Here is a 19,417-nt window from a genome sequence, read left to right on the forward strand (position 1 = left end):
GCCGTGAGGTTTTGTCGCAGGAGAAAGCCCAGACTGTTGTTTGATGGAGCTGTAGCCATTCCCAGCGCGTATCTCCCTCCAAATTACGCGGAGGTGGAGGGCGCGGGAACTCTACACAGCACTTACAATTATGACACATACCTGACCACGGGCTCGCGCACTAGTGACTTCAAGTTCGTCAGATCTTATAATGAGGGCACACTGACTGCTGACCTGACTCTGAAAAAGTCCGCTGTGAATGATCTTGAAGGACTCGATGCGGAAATGACCGATCAGTTTCAGGTAGGGCTAACAAAGTTTCACTTGTTTATTTAGTGGTCTGGGCTTCCGTGTTTAATGTACATTTGTGTTCAAAGTTTACCGCTTTGATTTGCAGCAGGCTCTTAAAATATCACGTATCGCAAGTCAAATTGATTCTAAACTGTCTTAGAAGAACCCCCCCTCCCTTTTTTTTTGCATATCTGGTTATGCTTTTAAGTAGTTAAGTTGTTTTATACTGTGTATTTTTAATGAGCCATTGATGCGAAATGCATTTGTAATTAGGTGTATTTTATCATCTCATTAAATCTCCGTTTTCAATGACATTTAAGGATCTCATGTGGAAATTTGTGATTTTGTTTATGTTAGTATTATCGATTTTCTCGTATATTGACTTGGTTTTTTTTTAGCGTGTCTGTACGTTTTTATTCAAAATAGGCTGCGTTCATAGAGGTTAGGCTCATGTTTCTTTGTAAAGGGGATATGTATGTAGAATGTTGTAAACCTTTTTTTTGGTGAAAACTTTTTTCCATTTGTGATTAATGCATTGTTTTCAAAAGGATTAACGCCATTTGCAGATCATTTAGTTAGTTTACAAATCCTTTCTATCATGGAACTTATTTAAACTTTGCATGTTAGTTTGAGTGTCCGTTTAATTTCTGTGTTTTTCCTGCTTTTTCAGTATATCAGTGAGGACATCTGTAATTATTGATATTTAAGACAATCTGTTTCACATCCTTCTCATCGTTGTGTCCTTAATATGAAATTATTTCTTTAGTAGCTTCGTTTACCTATAGACATCAATTACAGAAAATTTTGAAACACTTGTGTGGTGTGCACTTGCTTGTGGACATTTTTATGTCGCTGTCCATGGTGCTGGTCAAGTAATGTGTGAATCGTTTTCCCACCTCTCATATCCTGTAACTCTGTATGAAGCAGTTGTTTTTAGGAGTAACCTAAAACATTGGTTTTCTTAACCCTTCAAAATAGAATGTTAACAACCAAAGACTTTTTATGCTTTACAGTCTTTACCATGATCGTTGCTGTTCATTCATACTACCGTAACTTAATCCTTCTAGAGAGCTAAATATGCAGTTTCATGTTTAAACACTTAGAGTCGCTGTTCACCTGTAATATCATTGACAAAAAATGTTTTCTTGTCTCCACCCTGTTGGTGATGTCATTAGCAGTGCTCCTAGATCGTTTGTATGGAAAATCGTCCACGCTTGCGTTTTTTCTAGTCTTTTGTGTATTATTGTAGATGTAATATTCTGATTTACGTTTTGTATTGCATCTTGTGTCTAAAGCATATTTCCAAATGGATTTTCAAAGCTTCGGGCTTAATCATCAGATGTTTGGTCTTTTGTTCTTCGTGCTGATGGCGCACACCGCTTATGGAGACGTGAGCTATTCTTTTCCGGAGGAGATGAAACGCGGATCTGTGATTGGAAATATAGCAAAGGATCTCGGTCTCGATGTGAACAGACTGTCATCTCGTAAGGCTCGCATTGATACTGAAGGTAACAGAAAACGATACTGTGACATTAATCTGAATACTGGAGAACTGATCGTAGCGGAGAGAATCGACAGAGAGGAGATTTGTAGTGAGGGGCTTTCCTGTGCTCTTAATTTCGAATTGGTTCTAGAACACCCATTGAAGATACACCATGTGACAATACAAATTCAGGATATCAACGATAACACACCGACCTTTCCCAAAGACACAATTAAGCTTGAAATAAGTGAGAATGCTGATAAAGGTGCTCGGTTCCGCGTGAATGAGGCGCATGATGCAGACATAGGACAGAATGGAGTACAAAGCTATTCGATTGACAGGAATAATAATTTTCTTTTATCTGTAAGTACAAAGTCAGACGGCGGCAAAAATATTGAGTTAGTGTTAGAAAGAGAGTTGGATCGTGAGCAGCAGAAAGAGGTCAAATTAATTCTCACTGCGGTAGACGGCGGGACTCCACCGAGATCAGGTACTGTAGCCATACACGTCACTGTGCTGGATGCTAATGATAATGCTCCAGTCTTTAGTCAGGCCGTCTATAAAGTCAGTCTGCCTGAAAATTCTCCTCTAGATACTGTAGTGGTGACAGTGAGCGCTACTGATGCTGACGAGGGACAAAACGGAGAAGTGACATATGAGTTCAGTCGAATTTCGAAAAATGCCAACCTACTATTTTCTCTAGATCCAAACAATGGGGAGATTAAAGTTAAAGGCCCCATTGATTTTGAGATGGCATTAAGGTATGACATGCTTATTGAGGGAAAGGATGGCTCTGGTCTTTCTTCGGACACTAAAGTAATCATAGAAATTACAGACGTTAATGACAATGCCCCCATTATAGTGATTAAGTCTTTAAATAGCCCTGTTCCTGAGAACGCGTTCCCCGGTACAGAGGTTGGCATCATTAATGTGCAGGACAGAGACTCTGAGAATAACGGACAGGTGCGCTGCTCCATTCAGCAAAACGTCCCATTTAAACTCGTACCTTCAATCAAAAATTACTATTCTCTGGTGACCACAGGTGAATTAGACCGCGAGCTGCTCTCTGATTATAATATTACAATTACTGCTACTGATGAGGGCTCTCCGCCTTTATCTTCCACTAAGAATATTCACCTGACTGTAGCTGACGTGAATGATAATCCACCTGTATTTCAGGAGCAGAGTTACAGAGCTCATGTCCAAGAAAATAACAAACCGGGCTCCTCTATTTGTTCAGTATCAGCTACAGACCCGGACTGGAGACAGAATGGCACTGTAGTTTATTCTCTGCTGTCCTCTGATGTCAATGGCGCACCTGTGTCCTCCTTTCTATCCGTTAACGGAGACACCGGGGTCATTCATGCCGTGAGGTCGTTTGATTACGAACAGTTGAAAAGTTTCAAGGTGCTCGTGTTAGCCAGAGACAACGGTTCTCCTCCTCTGAGCAGTAACGTGACCGTGAGTGTCTTCATAACGGATGAGAATGACAACTCCCCTCAGATATTATACCCCTCGCCGGAAGGAAACTCCTTCATGACCGAGATGGTACCCAAAGCTGCGCAGGCGCGCTCCCTGGTCTCCAAGGTGATCGCAGTGGACGCGGATTCTGGCCAAAACGCGTGGCTCTCGTATCACATTATTAAAGCGACAGATCCGGGACTTTTCACTATCGGTGTCCACAGCGGAGAGATCAGGACGCAGCGGGACATTTCTGAATCTGACAGCATGAAACAGAACCTCATTGTGTCCGTGAGAGATAACGGACAGCCCTCTCTCTCAGCCACGTGCGCGTTGTATTTACTCATATCAGATAACTTGGCTGAAGTTCCAGAACTGAAAGACATGTCTCGAGACGAGAGCAGCTCCAAACTGACGTTTTATTTGATCATCGCGCTGGTGTCCGTTTCCACTTTCTTCCTGACCTTCATCATCATCATCCTGGCCGTGAGGTTTTGTCGCAGGAGAAAGCCCAGACTGTTGTTTGATGGAGCTGTAGCTATTCCCAGCGCGTATCTCCCTCCAAATTACGCAGAGGTGGAGGGCGCGGGAACTCTCCGCAGCACTTACAATTATGACGCATACCTGACCACTGGCTCGCGCACTAGTGACTTCAAGTTCGTCAGATCTTATAATGAAGGCACACTGACTGCTGACCTGACTCTGAAAAAGACTCAGTCCGCTGTGGATGATCTTGAAGGGCTTGATGGTGTGAGCATTCCTTTCTCCGAGGTAGGCGTTTTCACTTTGTTTTCACTTAATGGTTTGATTTGGGTCTTTGGGCGTCTTTGCTTAAATGTCCTTGTTTTTTGAGACCTCCGTGTGAATAGCATATTAGTGTTTTATGTCAGAATTTTACTCTTGTGCTTTTAGTCCACCCAAACCTTTTTCTTGTTTATTTTAACTTTTGTAAGGAAATAAGGAAAACAATACTTTGTACTTTTCCTGAAGAAGTTTCTTGGAAAATATTCTTTCCAATTAATGTGGTATTCAGATTCGCAATTTGTAATTAACAATCGTTTCAATAATTAATTTTCTAATTTTGGTTATAAGGGAAATTAGAAGTCACAGCAGTGCAACAGGGCAGCAGAGTTGCATTTCGTTAAAGGTTAGAAATGTTCCATTTTAAGATTTTAACATCATGATCAGAGTGAAGAGTTATTTATTTTAATTGATCATTATCATACTATATCCATTTAAAGGTTTTTTTTTTTCCCCTAGGGCATGTGATACATCTTTTTATAGATTGAAGAGTTACATTTCCAAGATTCCATGAGGTCAAATGAGTCAAACTGAGTAATTAGCCAATGGTATCTATACATCTGTCTTTCGAACAGATTTAGTGATTCTAGTAATTAGTGAAAACAAATCTTTGTTTCACCATAGAATGAAATTGCAAACTCTGGTGGGGAAGAACTTGACTGGCCTTCACAATGTCCAAACCTGAATCATTCCAAATCTGGAACCATCACCAAACATCAGTGCCTGACCTCATTAATGCTTTTGTATCTTGCTGAAAGTTTATTTTTGAAAGCATTATTTGCTCCTTTTGTTGCTATAACATCTCTTCTGGGAAGATCTTTCATTAGATATCATTGTCAAGTTATACTACAGTCAAATTATTCTACACCAGACATATACAGGAATGATAAAGGGCTCTGCCTGCCTCATGGACATCAAAGATGATATGTAAACATTAAATTACCATTTGTTCTAAGTTTTTGGTGCATTACAGTAAAAACTGCACTAGGATATTGCTCTTCATTTAAGGCGTTTGCTGTTGTTTTTAATTTAACTATGTTTGGACCAGGTATGATTCAACCATCTTCTCCAGTGTTATGAAATTTTATAAATATATCACACTTGTTATTATACCGAATTATTTACGTTATTACTGCCATTTGTTTTTATGATGGGTTGCTGAAATCTCAGATGTTTTTCTATTAAGTTGTTTTATTTAGACATTTAGATCATTTGACCCTAATGTTGCCTTGTTACTGCTGAATTTAGTTTTTTTTTTTTTTTTCATAATGTGATAGTTCTCTTTTAACCATGCAGTATGTGTGCTTGTCAGACTCGTGTTTTCATGTTCAGATATGTAGCCATAAAAGTAAATTAGTGGTGTTTTACACAGAAGTAAAATGTAGCCTTTTGTTCCGTTTCATGATGCATTTAATTTGTTTGCGAGTTTGCCATTAGGGATTTAAGTTTATCCATACACTGTGATGGAATTTCAAGCAATATGAAAACATTTCTGTCTCCTGAAACTTTAATACCTCTCTGTAATAACTTATTTTAAATTCATTAGTATTGCTGTTAGTTGTTCTGAAGTACTGTACTTGCTTGCCACATTACTGCATATAGTAGCTCTCCATATACTCTAAAAAAATGCTGGGTTAAATACATCCCAGCACTGGGTGAAATATGGACAAACCCGGCAACTGGGTCGTTTTGACCAAGCGGTTGGATTAAATGTTTAACCCAACCTTCTGGGTAGTAACCCAACCACTGGGTCAAAACAACACAATAGCTGGGTTTGTCAATATTTTCCCCAGCACTGAGTTGTATTTAACCCAGAATTTTTTAGAGTGTACGATAAATATTGCTTCCTATATTTTCTGTAAACAGCAGACCATGTATTTATTGAGGAAGTGGTTTAACAGAGTATACAGCCAGTCTTCCCTACAGCCTCATGGTGTCGCTGTATACCTTTGTAGCAAAGACTAATATTATTCTCCCACCCACTTTTTCAAATATAAAAGGCTGTTTGTTGCAGAGAAGAGAGAACAGCCGACATTGCATATTTTATTTGTTTGCTAATTCGAGGTTTTCCCACTGATTCTGGCACCTTTTTTGGTCTGCACTATTTCACTTTTTCACGTTGGATGAGACTATTTGAGAATGAAGAGAAACGCAGGATTTGTTATAGAGCTTTCACTCTGCTTTTGTGTCATGATGGCGCACACCGCTTATGGAGACGTGAGCTATTCTTTTCCGGAGGAGATGAAACGCGGATCTGTGATTGGAAATATAGCAAAGGATCTCGGGCTCGAAGTGAAAAGACTGTCATCTCGTAAAGCTCGAATTGATACTGAAGGTAACAGAAAACGATACTGTGACATTAATCTGAATACTGGAGAAATGATCGTAGCAGAGAGAATCGACAGAGAGGGGCTTTGCGGAAAGAAAGCCTCATGCGTTCTGAAACAAGAACTTATGCTTGAGAATCCTTTAGAATTGCATCGAATTAGTTTACACATTGATGACATAAATGATAACTCTCCGCATTTCGACGAGGATCTTATCAGAATGGAAATCAGGGAATCAGCGGACAAAGGCGAGCGGTTTTTGCTAGGGGAAGCGCACGATCCGGATATAGGAAACAATGCAGTTCAGTCTTATACTTTGGAAAGCAATGATAATTTCGTTTTATATGTTAAATCAAACGATTTAGCAGGGAAATACTGTGAACTGGTGTTAAATAAAGAGCTGGATCGTGAGCAGCAGCAGGAGGTAAAATTAATTCTGACTGCGGTAGACGGCGGGACTCCACCGAGATCAGGTACTGTAGCCATACACGTCACTGTGCTGGATGCTAATGATAATGCTCCAGTCTTTAGTCAGGCCGTCTATAAAGTCAGTCTGCCTGAAAATTCTCCTCTAGATACTGTAGTGGTGACAGTGAGCGCTACTGATGCTGACGAGGGACAAAACGGAAAGGTCACGTATGCATTTGGTCATGTTTCGGAAGAAGATAAGACCTTATTCTTACTGAATCGCAACACTGGAGACATAACTGTTATTGGAACAATGGATTATGAGGAGAAATTGATGTACGAGTTGCGTGTTTTAGCAAAAGATTCTGCAGGTTTAACCTCGTACTCAATGGTAATTATAGAAATTACAGATGTTAATGACAATGCACCGGTTATCATTAATAAATCTTTGAATATCCCCATTCCCGAGAACGCGTTACCCGGTACAGAGGTTGGCCTCATTAATGTGCAGGATAGAGACTCTGAGAATAACGGACAGGTGCGCTGCTCCATTCAGCAAAACGTCCCGTTTAAACTCGTGCCTTCAATCAAAAATTACTATTCTCTGGTGACCACAGGTGAATTAGACCGTGAGCTGCTCTCTGATTATAATATTACAATTACTGCTACTGATGAGGGCTCTCCTCCTTTATCTTCCACTAAGAATATTCACCTGACTGTAGCTGACGTGAATGATAATCCACCTGTATTTCAGGAGCAGAGTTACGGAGCTCACGTGCAAGAAAATAACAAACCGGGCTCCTCTATTTGTTCAGTATCAGCTACAGACCCGGACTGGAGACAGAATGGCACTGTAGTTTATTCTCTGTTGTCCTCTGATGTCAATGGCGCACCGGTGTCCTCCTTTCTATCCATTAACGGAGACACCGGGGTCATTCATGCTGTGAGGTCGTTTGATTACGAACAGTTGAAAAGTTTCAAGGTGCTCGTGTTAGCCAGAGACAACGGTTCTCCTCCTCTGAGCAGTAACGTGACCGTGAGTGTCTTCATAACGGATGAGAATGACAACTCCCCTCAGATATTATACCCCTCTCCGGAAGGAAACTCCTTCATGACCGAGATGGTACCAAAAGCTGCTCAGGCGCGCTCCCTGGTCTCCAAGGTGATCGCAGTGGACGCGGATTCTGGCCAGAACGCGTGGCTCTCGTATCACATTATTAAAGCGACTGATCCGGGACTTTTCACTATCGGTGTCCACAGCGGAGAGATCAGGACGCAGCGGGACATTTCTGAATCTGACAGCATGAAACAGAACCTCATTGTGTCCGTGAGAGATAACGGACAGCCCTCTCTCTCAGCCACGTGCGCATTGTATTTACTTATATCAGATAACTTGGCTGAAGTTCCAGAACTGAAAGACATGTCTCGAGACGAGAGCAGCTCCAAACTAACGTTTTATTTGATTATCGCGCTGGTGTCCGTTTCCACTTTCTTCCTGACCTTCATCATCATCATCCTGGCCGTGAGGTTTTGTCGCAAGAGAAAGCCCAGACTGTTTTTTGATGGAGCTGTAGCCATTCCCAGCGCGTATCTCCCTCCAAATTACGCGGAGGTGGAGGGCGCGGGAACTCTCCACAGCAATTACAATTATGACGCATACCTGACCACGGGCTCGCGCACTAGTGACTTCAAGTTCGTCAGATCTTATAATGAGGGCACGCTGACCGCTGACCTGACTCTGAAAAAGACTCAGTATGATGAGAATATACTGGATGACCTTGGCAATGAAGCTGAAACTTCCCAGGTACACTTTAAGGTTGTGCATTATAATGCTGTTTGCTTTGTTTTTATTATTATTAATATTATCATTATTTTCAAATATTCAGGTGTTTCCCTATAGACAAAAGACATGCAGTGATACTGTAAAGTAAAAATTTACGAAGCCAAAGCACAACATAGTAGTTTTTTTTTTTTTTTTTGGGGGGGGGGGGGGGGGGGGGGGGTCACTTGTTTTAAATGATTACTTTTAGTTCTATGGTTAATCTGTATTTGCTTACATTTTCTGTTTTCATTGTTAAATTAAGTTGTTAAATATTGGTGAAGTGTTTTTTTGTTCGATATCTTTTTCTTTCATTTACAATAAACTTTATATTTTAAAGGAAATAATTGAAAGAATAAATATATTGTTATAATTATAATTATTTTTTTATTCCGTATATGTTTGATGTCCAGTTTATTTAATTTATTTATTGACCAAAATTATTCATTGGCTTTCATTTACTGACCTGCTAATAGAAATGGGGATTTTCAACCTTTTTCTCAGTCATTTCCTGATTTGTGCATCTCATCATTAATCACTGCGTTTAGAAAAAATACAACTTGAATAGCAATATACTTCCATTACTGGTAAGAATTTCAAGGGGTACCAATAATTGTGGCAAATGGTTTATAAAAAATAGTTATTTGTGGTTCAGTGAAATGTTATCTTTGTTTGGGGTTTTAAATAAAGGACTGCGGAGAATATAAAGCCAATTTTTTTTCACACCCTATTTGCTTGTATTGTATTAGCATTTTCTTACAGAGAAAAGAATAGGTAAAACTTTTGATCGTGTTGAACTTAAAGTCTGGACTCATGAGTTTGCTTGTAGATGGTTTTTATTGGCAATTAGGTTGCAGACTAAATTAGGCTTTCGGTGCAACTGTCAGTACATTAAGCCACGTTAAGTGTTTGTTTGTTTTACTTGTCTCTCTCTGTAGCTGTTTTCTAAAATGATGCAATTGTACTTAATGTAGCTAGTGCTTATGACTAGGAAAGTGTGAGAAATAATTGCTTCTCCCATGTCGTTTAGTACATTTAAGCCGATTGTTCACTCCTGAAATGTGACGCTTCGTTTCAATACGTCTATCATTTTGAGGTGGTAGTGTTTTTCTCGATTGAACATTGAGGGAAATATTTTAGATAGCTAGATTTTCTCTCTGAGAAGGTAAAATATCAAAATGTGCTGTGGGGAAAAAAATAGTTAGGCTATTTCAAAGGCATATGCTACAAAGCATGAAATAAAATGTAAGTATTGTGCATGTATTGTAGCATAAAATGCGATGTCAGATTTTTATCCTCACGGTGTCGCTGTACACCTGCAAAGTAAAGTGGTTGTTATTTCTCCACCCTGAAATATTTCCATTCCCCTTTGTACTGCGGCTTATTATTGACGCCATATCCATGTTCGGGAGCATTCTCTTAAGTATCTGCTGAAACTTCGGAGTATTTTTATGGGACAGGATATATTTAACCGAATATATTCATAATTCTCAAGCGAAAATGAAGAACACGTGGATGTTATTGGTTTATTTTAGTCTGCGGGCTTTTCTCTTCGCCTCCATAGTGTTGCACACCGCTTATGGAGACGTGAGCTATTCTTTTCCGGAGGAGATGAAACGCGGATCTGTGATTGGAAATATAGCAAAGGATCTCGGGCTCGATGTGAACAGACTGTCATCTCGTAAAGCTCGCATTGATACTGAAGGTAACAGAAAACGATACTGTGACATTAATCTGAATACTGGAGAACTGACCGTAGCGGAGAGAATCGACAGAGAGGGGCTTTGTGGAAAGAAAGCTTTGTGTGTTATAAAACAGGAGCTGGTTTTGGAAAATCCTCTTGAATCTCATCGTATTAACATGAACGTTCAAGATGTAAATGACAATACTCCTGTCTTTAAGAAAGATATAATAAAACTTGAGATCACAGAGTCGGCTGTAAAAGGTGCACGTTTTTTGCTCGAGGAGGCTCACGATGCAGACATAGGGACTAATTCGGTTCAAACGTATAATTTAGGGCAGAATAAATATTTTGAATTAGCTGTTGCTGCAAAAACAACAGGGAAGATGTATGGCGAGCTCGTGCTGAATAAAGAGTTAGATCGTGAGCAGCAGAAAGAGCTAACATTAATTCTCACTGCGGTAGACGGCGGGACTCCACCGAGATCAGGTACTGTAGCCATACACGTCACTGTGCTGGATGCTAATGATAATGCTCCAGTCTTTAGTCAGGCCGTCTATAAAGTCAGTCTGCCTGAAAATTCTCCTCTAGATACTGTAGTGGTGACAGTGAGCGCTACTGATGCTGACGAGGGACAAAACGGAGAAGTGACTTATGAATTTGGCCATATTTCAGAAAGTGACATGATGGTTTTTTCACTCGACCTAAGTAATGGCAGAATAACATTAATAGGGTCTCTTGACTATGAGGACGAGTCATCCTTTGAGCTCCCAATTCAAGCCACAGATGGACTGGGAATGGTATCTCATGCAGCTGTTGTTATTGAAATATCTGATATCAATGATAATTCCCCAATTATAGTAATTAAGTCCCTGAATAGCCCGATTCCCGAGAATGCGTTCCCCGGTACAGAGGTTGGCCTCATTAATGTGCAGGACAGAGACTCTGAGAATAACGGACAGGTGCGCTGCTCCATTCAGCAAAACGTCCCATTTAAACTCGTACCTTCAATCAAAAATTACTATTCTCTGGTGACCACAGGTGAATTAGACCGCGAGCTGCTCTCTGATTATAATATTACAATTACTGCTACTGATGAGGGCTCTCCGCCTTTATCTTCCACTAAGAATATTCACCTGACTGTAGCTGACGTGAATGATAATCCACCTGTATTTCAGGAGCAGAGTTACAGAGCTCACGTGCAAGAAAATAACAAACCGGGCTCCTCTATTTGTTCAGTATCAGCTACAGACCCGGACTGGAGACAGAATGGCACTGTAGTTTATTCTCTGCTGTCCTCTGATGTCAATGGCGCACCGGTGTCCTCCTTTCTATCCATTAACGGAGACACCGGGGTCATTCATGCCGTGAGGTCGTTTGATTACGAACAGTTGAAAAGTTTCAAGGTGCTCGTGTTAGCCAGAGACAACGGTTCCCCTCCTCTGAGCAGTAACGTGACCGTGAGTGTCTTCATAACGGATGAGAATGACAACTCCCCTCAGATATTATACCCCTCTCCGGAAGGAAACTCCTTCATGACCGAGATGGTACCCAAAGCTGCGCAGGCGCGCTCTCTGGTCTCCAAGGTGATCGCCGTGGACGCGGATTCTGGCCAAAACGCGTGGCTCTCGTATCACATTATTAAAGCAACTGATCCGGGACTTTTCACTATCGGTGTCCACAGCGGAGAGATCAGGACGCAGCGGGACATTTCTGAATCTGACAGCATGAAACAGAACCTCATTGTGTCCGTGAGAGATAACGGACAGCCCTCTCTCTCAGCCACGTGCGCATTGTATTTACTTATATCAGATAACTTGGCTGAAGTTCCAGAACTGAAAGACATGTCTCGAGACGAGAGCAGCTCCAAACTGACGTTTTATTTGATCATCGCGCTGGTGTCCGTTTCCACTTTCTTCCTGACCTTCATCATCATCATCCTGGCCGTGAGGTTTTGTCGCAGGAGAAAGCCCAGACTGTTGTTTGATGGAGCTGTAGCCATTCCCAGCGCGTATCTCCCTCCAAATTACGCAGAGGTGGAGGGCGCGGGAACTCTCCGCAGCACTTACAATTATGACGCATACCTGACCACGGGCTCGCGCACTAGTGATTTCAAGTTCGTCAGATCTTATAATGAGGGCACGCTGACCGCTGACCTGACTCTGAAAAAGACTCAATCCACCGATGATCTTAATGATTTTGCCGAGGGAATAGAGAATGTTTCTCAGGTATGTTTTTATCTTTTCGGCAGTTCGACTTGTTTGTATTCTTGCTTTGGCTCAAAGGGATGCAACAGAAACTCTTTATAAATGTTTATATTAAGTTCGTTCAATCGTTATATACAGTGTATATGTAGCCTCTGGGGCAGTTGAGCCACCCCTTGATTGGCATCCTTAAACAAAATTGGTGATGTGACTACAAATATACAGTGCTGCTTGGAAGTTTATGAAGTCTTTATAAATTTCTATATTTCTACATAAATATGACACAAAATATCATCAGATAAACAAAGGAGATAAAAATATTTTAATTGTCATTTATTTATTGAGAAAAACAATCCATTATTACATATCTTTGCTTTCAGCATCTGGTGTGACTCCATTTTGCAGCTATTATTGCAGGTAAAGTTTCTTTTAACTGCTGATCAGTCCTGCACAACATCTTGTAGGAGTTTTAGCCCCTCGGTACAGAATCACTTCAACTTCGTGATGTTGGTGAGTTTCCTTATGAACTGCTTGTTTCAGGTGCTTCCACAACATTTCAGTTGGATTGAAGTATGAACTTTGACTTAGCCATTCCAAAACATTAACTTTGTTCTTCTTAAACCATTCTTTGGTAAAAAAATAATAATTTTATGCTTGGGGGTCGTTATCTTGCTCCATGACCTGCTTTCTCTTGAGATTCAGTTCTCAAAGATGTCTCTTTCCTTTAGAAATTGCTGCATTCAGAATTCATTGTTCCATCAATTATGGCAAATCGTCCTGGCACAGATTCTGCAAAACAGGGCCAAACCATGATACAACCACCATGTTTCAGTTTCTTAAGCTGGAATGCAGTGTTTTCCTTTCTCCAAACATAACACTTCTCATCTAAACCAAAAAGTTTTATTTTGTCTCATCTGTCCACAAAACTTTTCTCCAATAGCCCTCCGGCTTGTCCACATGATCTTTAGCAAGCTGCAGACAATAAATTACATTTGCATTTATTCATTTAGCAGACTTCTTTTATTCAAAGCGACTTGCAATTGATTTTAATAATTGCAATTAATACAATTGGGGAATACAATAAGCGATTCACCATTTAGAGGCAAATAAATGCAGGAAATGCTTGTAATACAAAGGTTCAGGCATTGTTCAGATTACTACAAACTAGATAGGGGGAGATTAAGGAAAGAGCAAGCAATTATTATTATTTTTTTTTTTTTGAAGATGAAGTCAAATGGTGACAAAAGTGATGAGTTTTTAGGTGTCGCTTGAAAATTGTCAGGGATTCAGCATTCAGGATAGGGGTGGGAAGTTCATTCCACCAGCCAGGAATGATGAACAAACAATTCTGGAAAGTGATTTTGTGCCTCTCTGTGATGGTACCTCGAGGCATCGCTCACTCGTAGATCTCAGACTTCTGGAGGGGATGTAGATTCTCATGAATGAGTGGACGTAGGGTGCTGAGCCTTTGGCTGTTTTATATGCAAGCATCAATGTCTTGAACTTGATGTGAGCTGCAAGCGGGAGCTAGTGCAGGGAGATAAAGAGAGGCGTGATGTGGGCCCTTTTGGGTTCGCTGAAGACCATTCTGAATCATTTGTAGTGGTTTGATTGTGCATGATGGAAGTCCAGCCAGAAGAGCATTGCATTAGTCTAGTCTAGAAATGATAAGGGCCTGGACTAGAAGTTGTGCAGCATGCTCTGTTAGGGAGGGGCTGATCTTTCTGATGTTGTGCAATGCCAATCTGCAAGATCGAGCCGTTTTTGCAATGTGGGCTTTGAAAGTCAGTTGGTCATCGAAGATTACACCAAGATTTCTGACTGAACTTGATGGGATAATTGTTGATGAATCTAACTGGATGGTGAAATCATGCTGTAGAGTTGGAGTGGCAGGGAAGACAAGAAGCTCAGTCTTTGCCAGGTTGAGCTGTATGTGATGTTCTTTCATCCATGCCGAGATGTCCGCCAGACAGCCTGAGATCCGTGCAGCTCCCGTTGGATCATATGGTTGAAATGAGAGATAGAGATGTGTGTGTCATCAGCATAGCAATGGTAGGAGAAACCATGTGCCTGTATGATGGGACCCATTGATGTAGTGTATATGGATAAGAGGAGGGATCCAAGAACTGATCCCTGAGGAACTCCAGTGACCAGTTGATGTGCTTTGGAAACCTCCCCTCCCCAGGTCACCTTGAAAGACTTACCAGTGATATAGGATTCAAACCAGCAAAGTGGAATCCCTGTGATGCCCAGTGATGAGAGGGTTGATAGGAGGATCTGATGATTCACAGTGTCAAAAGCAGCAGATAGATCCAGCAGAATGAGAACTGATGATTTGGAATAAGCTTTTGCAATCTACAAGGCTTCAGTAACTGAGAGTAGTGCAGTCTCAGTTGAATGTCCACCTCTGAAACCTGATTGGTTAACATCCAGTTGGTTATTCTGTCAAAGAAATGACAATACCTGGTTGAAAAGAACTCATTCAAGTGATTTCGCTATGAATGGAAGGAGAGAGACAGGTCTGTAGCTATCTGTAAGGGAAGTATTTAATGTAGGTTTTGTGAGCAGTGGGGTTACCTGAGCCTGCTTGAATGTGATGGGGAAAATGCAGACGGGGCAGCAATTTTCTTTTGGAGAGCAGTGGCTTTCTCCTTGCAACTCTGCCATGCACAGCATTGTTGTTCAGTGTTCTCCTGATGGTGGACTCATGAACATTAACATTAGCCAATGTGAGAAAGGCCTTTAGTTGCTTAGAGGTTACCATTAGTTCCTTGTGGACTATTACACGGGGCGCCTGAGGTCCTCAGAGATCTCCTTTGTTTGTGCCATGATTTACTTCCACAAACATGATCAGATTTGATAGATCCCTGTTCTTTAAATAAAGCAGGGAAGGCACTGACACCGTGATAATTGTTCAACTGAATGAAAGCACCTCTTAACAGATGGATTCTAATTTCACCTTCAAATTAACAACGTATCCTAGAGATTCACATACTTTTGCAATGCACAGATAGCACTGAATCATTTTTCTCAATAAATAAGGTTTTGCTGTTCAAAGTGATTTTTTTATGTTCATGTTTATGATTCATGCTACCTGTGTTTGAACAATTACAGACAAATCAAAAAAAATGTCATGTCTTTGTGCTTTAGGAAGTTATAATATGAGCATGATGTTATCTCTAAACTGCTGGATGATACAAGTTTGTTAAAATGGTAGAGTCTGGGGTAATTTGAGCCAAGTGTCCTGTGGTAAGTTGTGCCAGTGACTCATCCATTTTTATGATTATATAAAGTGTTATTTTACTGTATTTACACCAAACATTTTTTAGATTGTTCTTTGTTTTTAAACTTGATTTTGTTCTGAAATTTTTAAATGGGCATTGTTTATGAAAATTGGCCATTTAAGTTTTTATGAAATTGTATATCCGTGCCATATTTCTAAGTGGAATGTTGAGTACTGTTAGCCCAGTAATTTAAGGTCAGTTGCAGTCTATTTATTTATTTTTCAATTTGAACTTTTTACCCTGCAATTTTTAACACAATTTAAAAAATGCCTTAAGTTGTGAACTATATCTTTAAATAAAACTTTTAAGCAGTCATCCATCCATCTATTCTATTATTCAAACATTAGTGTCCTTATTAGATTCACGGAGTGCTGGAGCCTAACTCAGCATCTTGATCCAGAGGTGGGGAAACTCCCTGCATGGATGGTCAGTCCATCACAAGGCTCATACATAGATTTTAAGAAGTCATGTTTATTTACATAGAATGAGGTGAAAATGTTCAGTTTTACTTCTGCATAATCAGTGGCACAGTTTAACTCATGTGGCTCAACTTACCCTCTCCCTAAACTCAATTTATCCCTCACTGGGGGCAAGTTGAGCCAAGAGACCACTTTTTTTTTTTTTTTTTTTTACTTATGAAAACCATGTTTTGAAATCAGCTTATTTTAGATCCAAAGTGATTATTGCAAAGGAAGCACCACATCCTGAAATTTATGTACAAATTTCAGTTGGACCCATTACCGTCATGTGCTCACTTTAAATACACCATTACTGGCTCAGCTCAACTAACCTTGCTTTTCCATATACATACATACATACACTGTACATACATTAGGTATTTTTATCTACATTTTAAGTGTTAGCATGAAGTTTTTTTTTTCATGTTTTTTTTATTTTTTATTTTATAATTTTTTTTATTGTACTTAACTTTTAGATGTTGGTGTTCACAGCATGACTTGGGTCATGAATCATTACTATGGTAGAAGTTAGTTTACTTTTTGCCGGTTTTGTTTACAGTTATTGGTGATGCACTTGTTGGATTTAGTAACATTTAGAAAGGCTAGAATCTGTTATACTCTGATTCATTAATATTTAAAAAAATCCTTGCTTCTGACAGTTCTCGTTTCTCACTGGGTGTTGAGATTTATGTGAAGCCATAGCATCCTCCACAAGTCATAAATACTCATTGTCATGATTTTGCTATATCATTCTGCATTTGCTTTTTTTTGTGTGTGTCCTGGATTGCGAATGTAATTAGTGTTAGGAAATAACAATTCTAATCTGCTTATTTTGTTTGATGTATTTTTTTTTATTTCATAGATATATATGTGCTTATGTTTGTCATTTTCAAATTCATGATGAGATTAAAACAAAGCTATAATTTTACAAACAGACCATCATGTTCCGACCATTACAAGGCGTATTGACCTCCTGTGGCGCTGTCCGTAGTGCTGATGTGTTGGGGTATGAACTGTACTGTAGCATGTTAAGTTTTGTAAGAAAGATTGTCTTTGGGTTGCTCATCGGATTTGTTCTTGTGTTTCAGTGTGTAACAATATAACGCTCACTTTATCACAGTTCACAAAAATTGTGTATTAAGCGTACTTGGAAAACACCTGAAGTTACTTATTTTCATCTCATCAAAGGAACGATTTAGATTTTATGGTGTGTTTAAGAAATATGGAAACATTTTTTATAAATCTAAGAATTAACATCTCACTTAGTCCTCACGGTGTCGCTGTTGACCTTTGCTTCCCATTTCGTTTTGTTTTCTCCACCCATTTGCGCTATTTGCTGAATGAACGTCCAGTGTCTGCACAGAGATGGTCTTTAGTCTTTGTTAAAAGAGCAGAATATGGAATTCTGTTCAAACTGATATTTATTCGTTCTTATCTACTTATGGTGCCTTCTTTATCGAGTAGCCGACATTTTGTGCACACCCAAGAATGATGCAGGAAGGGTTCATTCTTTTCTTCTCCATCTTGTTTTTGGCGCACACCGCTTATGGAGACGTGAGCTATTCTTTTCCGGAGGAGATGAAACGCGGATCTGTGATTGGAAATATAGCAAAGGATCTCGGGCTCGATGTGAACAGACTGTCATCTCGTAAAGCTCGAATTGATACTGAAGGTAACAGAAAACGATACTGTGACATTAATCTGAATACTGGAGAACTGACCGTGGCAGAGAGAATCGACAGAGAGGGGCTTTGCGGAAAGAAAGCTTCATGTGTTTTAAATCAAGAGCTCGTGCTGGAGAATCCTTTAGAATTGCGTCGTATAAGTCTTCTTGTTCAAGATATTAATGATAACAATCCTTTTTTTGGTAAAGGTGTAATTGATATGGAAATCAGTGAATCCGCAGTTAAAGGCAAACGATTCTTACTTGAAGAAGCAAATGACGCAGATATTGGGCAAAATTCTGTACAAAGCTATTCTATTCAAGATAATGAATATTTTGTTTTATCCGTGCAAAGTAACTCTCTTGGAGAGAAATACGCCGAAATAATTTTAAATAAAGAATTGGATCGTGAGCAGCAGAAAGAGCTAACATTAATTCTGACTGCGGTAGACGGCGGGACTCCACCGAGATCAGGTACTGTAGCCATACACGTCACTGTGCTGGATGCTAATGATAATGCTCCAGTCTTTAGTCAGGACAGCTATAAAGTCAGTCTGCCTGAAAATTCTCCTCTAGATACTGTAGTGGTGACAGTGAGCGCTACTGATGCTGACGAGGGACAAAACGGAGAAGTGACTTATGAATTTAGTCATGTTATGGAAGGTTTCAAACAATTGTTTTACCTTGATCGAAACACAGGTCTCATCAGCATAAAAGGTCCAATAGATTTTGAGGAAGAAACCACATTTAATCTGCGAATAATAGCTAAAGATGGTTCAGGTCTAACATCTTACTCGAATGTTATAATCAGTGTAAGTGACATTAATGATAACGCCCCTATAATAATAGTAAAATCTTTGAATAGCCCTGTTCCCGAGAATGCGTTCCCCGGTACAGAGGTTGGCATCATAAATGTGCAGGACAGAGACTCTGAGAATAACGGACAGGTGCGCTGCTCCATTCAGCAAAACGTCCCATTTAAACTCGTACCTTCAATCAAAAATTACTATTCTCTGGTGACCACAGGTGAATTAGACCGCGAGCTGATCTCTGATTATAATATTACAATTACTGCTACTGATGAGGGCTCTCCGCCTTTATCTTCCACTAAGAATATTCACCTGACTGTAGCTGACGTGAATGATAATCCACCTGTATTTCAGGAGCAGAGTTACAGAGCTCATGTCCAAGAAAATAACAAACCGGGCTCCTCTATTTGTTCAGTATCAGCTACAGACCCGGACTGGAGACAGAATGGCACTGTAGTTTATTCTCTGTTGTCCTCTGATGTCAATGGCGCACCGGTGTCCTCCTTTCTATCCATTAACGGAGACACCGGGGTCATTCATGCTGTGAGGTCGTTTGATTACGAACAGTTGAAAAGTTTCAAAGTGCTCGTGTTAGCCAGAGACAACGGTTCTCCTCCTCTGAGCAGTAACGTGACCGTGAGTGTCTTCATAACGGATGAGAATGACAACTCCCCTCAGATATTATACCCCTCTCTGGAAGGAAACTCCTTCATGACCGAGATGGTACCCAAAGCTGCGCAGGCGCGCTC

General features: G+C 40.1%; 2 protein-coding genes across 2 annotated transcripts in view; both read left to right on the forward strand.

Moving 5' to 3' along the window:
* The window catches only part of LOC306852915 (protocadherin Fat 4-like), a gene marked incomplete at its 3' end in the record, with an annotated part of 273,486 nt that overhangs the window by 253,307 nt on the left and 762 nt on the right, over positions 1-19,417 (forward strand). The window lies entirely within an intron of this gene.
* Positions 1,610-19,383, forward strand: LOC306852885 (protocadherin beta-15-like; the record flags this gene model as incomplete). The annotated part of the gene is made up of 4 exons (XM_079390006.1): positions 1,610-1,660; positions 10,157-12,478; positions 17,661-19,304; positions 19,369-19,383. 4 exons carry the CDS (start codon positions 1,610-1,612, stop codon positions 19,381-19,383), a joined length of 4,032 nt encoding a protein of 1,343 aa, XP_079246132.1.

Source organism: Barbus barbus (assembly GCF_936440315.1).
Source record: "Barbus barbus genome assembly, chromosome: 33".
Classification (NCBI taxonomy): domain Eukaryota; kingdom Metazoa; phylum Chordata; class Actinopteri; order Cypriniformes; family Cyprinidae; genus Barbus; species Barbus barbus.